General features: G+C 36.5%; 1 protein-coding gene across 1 annotated transcript; it reads right to left on the bottom strand.

Annotated features, from left to right (window-relative positions):
• Positions 1-3,418: 3,418 nt before the first annotated feature.
• Positions 3,419-10,810, bottom strand: sqlea (squalene epoxidase a). The gene is made up of 7 exons (XM_042489507.1): positions 10,778-10,810; positions 9,916-10,123; positions 9,334-9,429; positions 7,415-7,557; positions 7,080-7,176; positions 6,816-6,903; positions 3,419-4,664 (listed from the first exon to the last, which is right to left on the bottom strand). The coding sequence occupies exons 1-7, from the start codon at positions 10,808-10,810 to the stop codon at positions 4,472-4,474; spliced, it is 858 nt and encodes a 285-aa protein (XP_042345441.1). The 3' UTR covers positions 3,419-4,471.
• Positions 10,811-11,033: the final 223 nt, after the last annotated feature.

The following is an 11,033-nucleotide window of genomic DNA, read 5'->3' as shown; positions in this document are numbered from 1 at the left end:
TATATATAACACGAGGAGAGACACCGAGCCCTGCTGCCACGGATGATAAAATAAAGTGTGGATTGGTGGGTTGCTTCTAGCACTTTAATCTGGTGTAAAAGCGTCATGGCCAGGTTCTTATATTCTCTTAGCAGTAGCTGTACAGTACTTTTTTTGTTTAGATCATTAAGATGTTAACTGTTAGTAGAAAGCTTGCTGCTACCAATATCAATAAGAGTATGCCCTAACGCTCTGTGTCTAAAAAGGAGGATTACTCTGAGGTAGGAAGGGGGGGTTGAATGTGGCTAAGCATGGCAGCAGGGCTCGGTGTCTCTCCTCGTGTGGCTGTCAGGTGAGTCTCTGTAGGTGCAGGTAGGTATGCAGGCAGACTGACCTCTGACAGGCAGATGATGGCCGGTGAAGGGAAGTGTGTACAGTCTGTAATCCTCCCCCAAGGAGCTTTCTTCCCCCTCTTTCTGGTCTTCCACACCAGTATTTGTGTCCTTGTGGAGAGTCACAAAGAATAATATGGATAATTCTTCCAATTATTTCACCAGAATACAATGTATCAGTGATGTATAAATAACAATAAAGCTGAATTAATTGTTGTAACCTGGTATACGACTTTGTGATGCTTGCCTTTTTTAACCTATTCATTTACTTTATTATTGAGTCTTTAACACGTTAAATCCTCTTATGTTAGGACAAATGGTGATCTGATAAGCAGTCAGTGCAAGGATTAAGTACTGATGACGTGTGTTAAATTTGTAACCATGTAGTTCCAGGTGTACAGTCTGGAAGAGCCCTTTCTGCGGTTTAAAACTACAAACTGCTGCTGCTTGGTAGTTTGGATTTTATTTCATTCTTAAAAATTCAGTGTGTAGGATTTAGGGAGATATATTGGCTGAATATTTCAGGGTCCGTCGTGTTGTTTCTACAGTAGAACAGACAGAACTGACAAATACGGGTTTTTGCATTAGCAAATGTAGATCCCGACACGCTTGATGCATGGGAGAGGTTTCAGATGTTTGCAGTTTGCAGCCTCACCACTAGATGCCACTAAATCCTACACGCTTAAGTGATCAAGTACTTAAACCTTTTTTTCTGAAAACATGGCTTAAATTTAAATTTTAGGTAATTTTCAGGTGAAAATTTTTGAAAGAAATTGAGCCAATTTGCTAAGGTTTCAAAGGGTTAAACGTCTGAATTATGTTCCTGAGCTCTTTGAACCAAAGCAACAATTATAAAATTGAAACTGTAATCGTTAAGCATTTAACAAATTAATAGTAAGATGAAGTGATGGTGAATATCAGTTAATGCACAAGCACAAAGCAAAATGTATGAAATTATTTTATTGTGGTTATAAATTTATATTGCATCATTTCAATTAATCAATTCATGATTGCTTTTGAAATCAATCGGATGATTTAAATGATTGTAACATCTTGCAATGGGATCACGTAGGCCGTGATACATTGAATGCCTGCCACGAGCGTGAAGTGGCTGAGCCAATGGCCCCATGCCTGCTTCCTACCCCGTCTTTACTTCAAGATCGTGGCCAAAGAAAGTATAAAAGATCTTTTATATTTTCCTTGGTCATGGCTAAATGATAACCCCAGATTTGCAAAACTCTCGCTTGTGCTGCTGTTTTATGGTGTGACATCACTGTGGTCTGGTTAGGTGCAAAATGCACTTTGTTAGGGTTAGCGAAAGATAATGGTTGGGGTTCAAAATGAACACCTAAAACAGAGAACATCCAATCTTGCAAAAGTTTTATGAGTCTGGAGTTACCATCTAGAGCTTTGTGATTGCATTTTTCACAGCTGTGACACTACTGCTTTGATGAAATCTGTCCACAGACAGACGTGCACTTTTGACACGCACGCAGACTCACCAGGTGAAAACTAAACCAGGCGTTGCTATGTTTCTGTGGCTAGTAATCAAACACCTTGAAGGTCTATAATTACTCCTTTGGCACAATCCAGATTCCATAAAATCCTACAAATAATTACAAATAATTTGCAGGAAATAACTTTTACTCAGCCATTTGATTAGGGCCTGACTGCTTTGTAACTAAGCACGGTTTGAAGTTTAAATGCAGGAGAAATAACCAAAGGCCTTTACCTTTTTTGTGAGTTCTCTCTTGAAAACAGGATTCACCGTCCGACTCCAGTTGAATAACAGGAAAAAACACGCAGCCCCCCCTGGTGTTGTCTCTGTGGCCTTGTAGGTTTTCGGAGCTGAGGAACATCAGATTGTACTTGAGTGACATTGAAAGAACCTTGATTTTGAGAAATAAAAATACACATTCTCATCAAAAATTGATCTTTGTTAGCATAAACAATTCATATTATGGAAAATGCATTAATGAACATTAGTGTTGGTTTTGCTACAGTGTAAACATATTTTGAAAGGTGATTTTTATGACAAGAATAATAAATGAGGCCTCTATGTCTAATTGCAGCTCAATCCTCATGTAAAGTATTTTTTTTTTAGATTTTTAGTTTATTCAGCAACTTCTTCATGTTCTTGAATTATGGGCTATATAATGATCACTGGCATTTATTGTCTTGCTGAAAGAAAAAATGCCTCTTCAGCACAACTTTTCCTACTGTGCTTTAACTCATAAAGAAAAAGCTGCAGTAAAAGCCTAATGCCAAACTAATTCTGAAAACTCTTGCGATCTAAACAGTCCATCATGTCCCAGTATATTCCTCCAGAATTTCAATGCCAAAGCACTGCAGAGTAACTTAATCCCGTCCACTGAGAGTGACACAGTTACAGACAGGATGCTCAACTGGCCTCCTGTCAAACAGAAATCCTTCAGCTGTGAGTGAGTGCCATCTACTGGTCTTATTTGATAGTGTTTGTCCAGTAGTGTGAAACTCAGACTGTGTTGACTAACTGCAGTAGTGGAATGTAACCAAGTAAATTTACTCTAAGTACTGTACTTAAGTACATAGTTGAGGTACTTGTACTTTATTTTGTCTATTGTTTTTATTCCTTTTTATACTTCTACTCCAATACATCCCAGTTTTACTTTACTTTTTTATTTGAAAGCTTTAGTTACTAGTTTAAGGAATTAAAATAACATAAAAAGCATAAGAGAAGTTTAATAAACATGTTTTGTCATAAATTTCCCAACACACACACAACACAGCTGAAATAATTAGTCCAGCAATCAATTAGGGAATTTATAGATTTATTTATTCTTTTTATATTTCAAAGTTTTTTATTATTATTATGATTATTTATCTATTTAATTGTATTTTCTTTTTATTTTTGGATATGATACTTTAACTTTTAATACTTTAAGTTAATTTAGTATTTTTGCAGTGTAGTATTAGTACTGTTGGTATAATAGACCCCTACCTGACATTTACGTACACTAATTATCCAAAGAAGTTTGCTGCAATGAAATGAGATAAACGACAAAAAATTCTGTCTCAAATGTATGATTTATTTAACGTCCCATCACGCTCAACACAGGTACAAGTAAACACAACAGTTCATGTCAGTTTCAACTCAGCACAAACAACACCTGAGCATCATCCGCTGACTTGGTCCTGCTATAAGCATCACTTCTTCCATCTCAGGACTGTCAAACCCAAACTTCCCCCAGGCAACATGCTGTGTCAGGACATCCAGCAGGACTGAAATAGTGCTGGGATCATTCTTGGGTTCTGGGATTATAGTTTTGTCAAGTGCACTGTCAGCATGTTTCAGACTGAGTGTAGAAACTAGAATGTGTTACAAGAAGTCCCTCATGACATTAAGAACAACAGTATCAGGAAGGCAAGAAATGATCATTACAGTAAGAAGGTCTGTGATTTGAACAAATGGAATACTGCAAATATTTTTCTCTATGAAACAAAGCAGACAATATGATTTTTGTGTTAAATACAACATAAAATAATTTAGACAGCATGCTGTTCATTGAAATCACATCATCAGTGCTTCAGATTTAAAATGAGGTATTCCTATGGTAAAATATATTGTTACTTGAGAAACCCCATATTAAATACAACTCAACTTATTTTAAGTGGAAAATGTACAGCAGAAAGGGGGCTGTATTGCAAAATGAACATCATAAAATTCAGATGCCATGTTTCACATAGCAGAACTGTTGGGTACGAATAATTTTGCAGTATTAAATATTCAGTGTAATCCAGGGTGTGAATAAATTTGCTGTATGAGATACATATAGGGCAGACTTTAGGTGAGCACAAACAGAGCTTTACCAAGGCATTGTTGGATAATATGTCCAAAACTGAAACAAGACAATAAGTAGGACATTAAGACATTGAAATCAAATCCTAAGTAAGGCAGGGACATACAGTAAAAAGCAGAGTTATGGTGTAATTCAGCGTTTTTAGCAGGAAGTAACATGGAAACTACCAACTTCTTACTACTTGTTTTGCTTCTAATAAAGCCGTTGTTTAGTGAAGACTTTAGCTGAGTTTGGTCTTTCCGTGTCCACATGTTGAGTTGCTCAGTACACCAGGTACTTGAGTTCAGAGTAGATAAGTGGAAACATGACTGTGCAGGCTCGGTACAAGATGGCTCCACTCTTGAATAGAGCTCGAGGTTTGGTGCTCCATGACTCGGACTTGAAATTGAAATAGATTGCGTATAGTGCCACAGCAAAGAAGTGTCCAATAAGGGTCATGGGTTTGGGTGTCAACCTGGTAAAAAAAATCACAAGGTCATTCAGTCTCTTTTTTTTCCCAAAGGAATAGTTTGACATTTCACTTATATGAGATAATAGATGCCCCTATAAATATGGAGCTTCAGCCGACTAGCTTAGCTTAGCACAAATAGGTAGCATTTGATGCTCACTGGCCCCATGAATGTCCCCAGCTAAGATAATCAAGCAAATATGCTAATCCCTCATAAAACCAAACTTGTCATTTTTACACAATTAACAAACTAGATATTACATGTTAATTAGTGTTTTTCGGCTTTATGCTAGCTTTAGCATAGTGTTCCTCGAGTCTTGTCAATGGGAGGTGCCATTAGAAAAGATATGTGTGAGCTACTGAGCAGTCACTAGAAATAAACTCAGACAATTTCAGATCCATCTGTTACTTCGAGAAGAAGGGGCTGCATTTTTAAAAGCTTTTTCGCCAAGTTTTTTTTTTAACCTTACTGAATTTGTAAAACTTAACAGGTTTATATTATTTCTTAAATATAGTGTTTTTAAGGTTTGTCTTGGGAATTTTAGTTCCAAAAAATAATTTAATGTGGTGTACCTCAAGGGTCAATTTTAGGCCCATTATAATTTAATCTATCTTAATCTATCTTAATCTATCTAACAAAACACACATAGATATATATGCATAATATAAAACATTATTCTATTTTATTTATGATAGTCTTTTAATTCATATGAATTTTCCTCTTTTAGTGGTGTACTTATAATATTTTTATTTAATTTTAACTTTTTTTTTTATCAGTTCTGACACACGTCTGTTTCTTTTATTGTTTTTTTTTTTGTTATTTTATTTGTTTTTACACAAGGTGTGTTTTTACTTTTATAGTTTAATGGTTTATTATTTTGTTGGTTTTACCTGCAAGTTATCATCTTTGGTCTGATTTATCTTATATCATTCAGTTTTTATTTCTTGTATTATTTTAATTTGTATGCTTTATCCTCTTTTTCTTCTTTTTAATCATTTGGTTTATTCTTTATCTTAATTATTATTTTATAAGCTTTTATTTTATTTTGAATGGATTATATTTGCTTTTATGGACAGTTGATGGCTATGTTTTGTGTCTGTAATTTGTACCTCACACATTGTGCTTCCATGTGAAATGAAATGTACTATATAGAGGTTTGCTTGCTAGAATACTATGAGAGTGCAGGGAAAATTGGTATAGTAAGGAAGACCGGGATTGGTTAGAGCACAGCTGTTTCCTGTTCCTTTGAAGGTAACAGAAACAAAAATGTAACATAAAAATGTTTGGGTTTTTTCACCTGCACTCATCAATTTAAGTATCTGAGAGTGTCTAATGTTTGTTGGGTTTTTTTTTTTCATTTCAGTTTTATGGTACAGAAAGTTTTTAAAAAATTGGTCTGTTGACTTAATGTATTATAAAAATGTGTTAGAGAGAGAAATGTGGTTAAGAAATGTGGTACTTATGGTTAACCTACAAAGGAATCAGCTGTATTTTGATGTAAGATATGAAAGTCTGTGATGAGTGATGGTAGCTGGCTTGCATTATATCATCACAAAGTTGAGTAATGTGAACAAGGTTGGTTGGAAAACTAATTTAAGGGTTTCTTTGCACAACCAACTGTAAAATTAGTAGTTGTAACAGTATTTTGAGAAATTAAAACATTTCTAGAAGATGAAAAACAATGTTCATATTGTTATTTTTTTAATGGCCAATGGGAATAGTAATTAGACATTTCTACTGATAAATTTCTGTTTGGTTTAAAAATAGGTAGATATTCTATTAAATATTTGTGTGAGGGTGGGTTTTTGTGTGACTTAAATGCTTAATTGTTGCCACTGGTTGGTTTAACATTGTGCTAACAAGCTCCATCAGGGGGTTGGCTGGCACAAATGCCATCATGACTTAATCACAAATCAGCTAAGAAAACGTGTACATTGAAACATTTATTTATAGCTGAGGTTTTAAACCATACTTTGCTGCTGGTTAAAATATTCTCAGAAATTACGTACATCAGAATGAAAATTGTGCCAACCAACCCCAGTCTCCCCTAAAGACCCCTGTCAAGCTTTTCATCTATGTAGCTATAGTGAGAAAGCAACTTAACCAAAGTGAAATTTTGTCTTATATTGCTGATGAGGACATCATTTAATGCTTACACTGAGAGAAGTCCAATAGGACCAGCAATGCACTCCCCACCAAGCTTGAAGTACTGGAAACAGGCTTTTCTCAGCTCATGAAGAGAATCTGGTTAACACAAACGGGCATGTAAATATGATGAAAAACAAAATGACCATTACAGTATGTGTGGTTTAAAATAAATGTGGATTGTGTACTTATTCAACAGAAAAATAGTAATGATTTCTGATCCCCTGTTGTTGTTTTCTGTGTGTTAATGGATGCAAAGGCAGGCAGAGACTCACCATCTGTGGCTGCAAACAGCTCGTACAGGGCCTGGGCCAACACATTCACCACGAAAGAATGTGATGACTTGCGTTCCCAGTGGAATTTTTTCTTTGCCTGTTGTGAGGAGAAAAAAAAAAAGCTGTGTAATATTGCACAGTGGTGCAACAGAGGGACAAGGGAAATGAGATGCAGTAGAGGCTCTAAATATAGCTCTACTTGCTGTCATGCACTTACATAGGCCTTATTGTATCATATTTTATACTTTTAATTTTTAGTAACTGTTTTAATGTGAATGATTTTAGGGTTAAGGGAACTGTGAGTTTTTGGCATGAAAATGGTAGACTTTATTCACCTGCAGCATGGCCCCGTCATCATATAGATCTTGAATGTTTTTGAGCAAACTCCTCCAGATGCGAACATCGTTGAGAGCAACACTCATCCCACCTCCCGTCAGAGGATGCCTCATGTTGTAAGCATCGCCCAGGAGAAGTACGCCTGTAAACGAAGGAATGCTGTTTGTCTCTCATCCAAAACACATCACCGGTTGTTGCCCCCCCCCCCCAGCACTTTGTAATAGTAAAATTCTTTCAATTAGTGCCAAACACAGTGAACAACATGACGTGTGGAGGATGACTTTTCACATTTCTCTGTGCTTTTGATTCAGATGTTTTGACAGTGAAAACCTTTCGGGAGTGTTTAAGTTTGTCATTGCTCATTACACCAGCGAAGCTCACTAATGTTACAACTCCTATCCAACACACACATAAACAGTCTACTTTAAAGGAACAGTTTCACATTTTGGGGAATATCCTCATTCACTTTCTTGCCAAAAGTTGGATGAGAAGACTCTCATGTCTGCGCAGTAGGTCTACATGTGAAGATGTTGTCAGCTACCGTCCACAGCTAGTTAGCTTAGCTTAGCACATAGACTGGAAACGGAGAAACAGCAAGCCTGGCTTTGCCCAAACGTACTGAAATTTGCCTATAATTTTATCAGTCAATATGTTACATTGTTTGTTTTTCTGTTTGAAACAAATAAATAACATGTTGACAGTGGACTATTTTTTGTCTGGGCACAGTAAGTGGATTTTCCACTTGTTGCTTGGCAATGTTGCAGCAATGTCAACAAGTTCTTAATGTTTCGGTAGGTGACATTTGTTGCCTTTGGACAAAGCCAGAATAGCTATTTCCCCGGTTTCAGTTTTTTGTGCCCACCTAAGCGAACAGGCTCCAGCTTCTTAGCTTAGCTTAACACAAAGTCTGGAAACAGGGCATCTAGCCAGACTCGACTAGCACCTCTAAAGCTAACTAATTAACACATTGTACTTTGTTTAATCGTACAGAAACGTGTGTAAAAATAGCAATTTAGGTTTTGTAGGATGAAATGCAAAAAAACTCTGTAAGAGCCAGGCTAGTTGTTTCCCACTGTATACTAGCTTAGTTTAGAATACATACTGGAAACGGGGGGAAACATGTAGCATGGCTCTACATGCACCTCTAAAGCTCACTAATTAACATATTGCAGCCAACTTTGTTTAATCCAACAAAAAGTGTGTAAAGACTACAAATTGGGTTTTGTAGGATTAAATAAGATATGCTTTTGAACACAGTCAGGCTAGCTGTTTTCAAGTGTTTTTAGTCTTTGTGCTAAGCTAACTGGCTGCAGCTTTATTGCTTAGCTTGGCACAAAGACTGGAAACATGGACTGTATTGGAAACATTATGTGTAGCCTGGCTTAAGCCATATGGTTGTAGGCCTTGAATCCTAAAAAAAATGGTAAAAACTTGGATATTGGGAGCATTAAACAAATAAAATAAAATGCCAGGCTTGCCGTTTCTTATGCAGAGCTAACCGTATGCAGGCTATAGCTTATGGTACAGATAAAGGAATTGTTCTGATTTTCTCATCTAACTCTCAGCGAGAAAGCTAATAGTATTTCCCAGAATTACCACTCTGTTAAATATAAGCATTGATCTATTTGGTTAAAATACAAATGTGTATTTCTGTAAAGCAACGCACTGTAGCTTTTCAAAAAACATTTAAAAGAGCATGCAATGAGATTTTTTTTTTTTGTATTCAACTTAAAATGCAGGCTAATTACAAATTAGTTCACAAACAGGAACACCTTTTAATCTGTCTCATCACACAGTAATGACCAAAGCGGTGCCCTACTTTCCCAGACGTGCATCATACTGTACACAAGCTGAAATCAGCTCAATAGATTTCCCCTGGCCATCTCCGACAACACAGCAGTCAATAACACTTCAGTACCTGGCTTGTTGACAGGGGAGGGAGGGAGGAAGCTGGCAGGCATGGATCTCAGTCGATCGTTCTGTAGTGCCACCATGAAAGGCTCCTTTAAATGCTCTGAAGGAAAGAGGGAGTGCAGGCAGTCGATCACTCAGCTGGTTGTGTCAATGAAAACCTCAAGGTGCACGGTGGGCACATGTACAAGAAAAAGCCTTTTCTTTTGGTGTGCTCAGTGTACATTTATCAATGTATCAGTGTGACTGACTCCGCCATTTCAACTGGACCTCTGTCAAGGTTACCAAAGCTGGAGCTTTGATAATGTGGCTTCGATATTTCAGCTGAATAGCAGAGAACACCATGAATGTTAAATCCTTCAACCATAGTTTTGTTGGCAGAACATACAAAAGCACAGGCAGCAGTCTGGATGTATTCCTCCCTACCACGATGTCTAATGTCATTGCCATGATTACAGGCTTTGATTATTTATCCCACTACAGGGGTTCTTTGTCAGACCAAAGTTTGTCTTGCAATAGAAATAATTACATAGGAATAAAACCTCTGGGATATTTTTTTAAATAAAGCTGTTTCTCATCTGTCTTTTACCTGGCAGCTGAGGGTATATCTTCTCAGTCATGTATTCAGAGAGGTTGCGAGGCATCTCGCCCCTGATGTCCACGAGTACTCTAGTGTGTGAGGAGGAGATCTGGTAGATGAGCACCGGGCTTGGGTTGGCCAGCACCAGCTCAGCATGGTTGGCTTTAAACTGGGGACAGTCCTGGAGAGAAACACAGTAATAATTCAGAAATGAAGACTATTTTAAAACTAATACTGAGCCACTGTAAAACAAAATCTACAAAAAAAAAAAAAAAACAATCAAAAGAGACATTATGTTTCACTTGAGGTTGTGTTTTAAGTTAGTCAAGGTTCATTTGTTAGGTTTGCACACATTATTGATTTTCCAAAAATACTGTAACTTTTTGTAATCATTTTGTGTCTCTGGGGTAATTTTATCTTCCTTTGGTCATTTGTGTCTCATTGTGGTTATTTTGTGTCTCTTGATAGTAGTAATGCATCCTTTTGTGCTTTTATATCTCTTTGTAGTCATTTAATGTCTCTTTCAGGTAATTTTGTGTTTCTTTTTTATTATTTTGTGTTTCTCTTAAGTTGTTTTACATCTGTTTATATATTTTTTTATCTTTTTGCCATTCCTTTGCATCTATTTCTGGTCATTTTAAATCTATCCCTAGTAGTGTACATTTGAGTGACATTTTGCATGTGAAGGACAGAAGGCCCATCATTCACTTTGGGCCCCTAGACCTGTGCCAGGTAGGTCTGTTCAGTAATTCCTCATTGGTTACAACTTGTGTTTTTTTTTCATACTTCTTTGTATACGATGTTGTGTCCCTACAAGATATAATATGTTGATTTTCATTTTCATGACAAAATTTGACGTTTATCGACATACTATATATGGTGTTTTCTGTAATTTTTTCGACATACTAAATTATGACGTCTTTGGCCTTTTTTTCCACTTTATTTTCTTTCATGCGACTCTACAGGCTATAATATGTCATTTTCAGCCATTTTTAGAGTATGTCAAAATTTGAAATTTTTCGCCTTACTATAGTATGCGATTTTTGGCAGGTTTTTCAACATGCTAAATTATGACGTTTTTGGCTTTTTTTTTCACTGTGTATGCAATGACACGACCCCACAGGCTA

The sequence above is a fragment of the Plectropomus leopardus genome, chromosome 7 (assembly GCF_008729295.1).
Source record: "Plectropomus leopardus isolate mb chromosome 7, YSFRI_Pleo_2.0, whole genome shotgun sequence".
Lineage (NCBI taxonomy): Eukaryota > Metazoa > Chordata > Actinopteri > Perciformes > Serranidae > Plectropomus > Plectropomus leopardus.
This window is presented reverse-complemented; position numbering and strand designations above follow the sequence as displayed.

Bases quoted from the DNA above. Each gene is read 5' to 3' on its own strand.
- sqlea (XM_042489507.1), bottom strand. From the start codon at position 10,810: ATGTCGAAAAAATTACAGAAAACACCATATATA. The intron at 9,430-9,915 runs GTAAAAGACAGA...TCTTTCCTTCAG, and splicing joins GATATACCCTCAGCTGCCAG to AGCATTTAAAGGAGCCTTTC. The intron at 7,177-7,414 runs GTGAATAAAGTC...TCCTCACAACAG, and splicing joins ATGACGGGGCCATGCTGCAG to GCAAAGAAAAAATTCCACTG.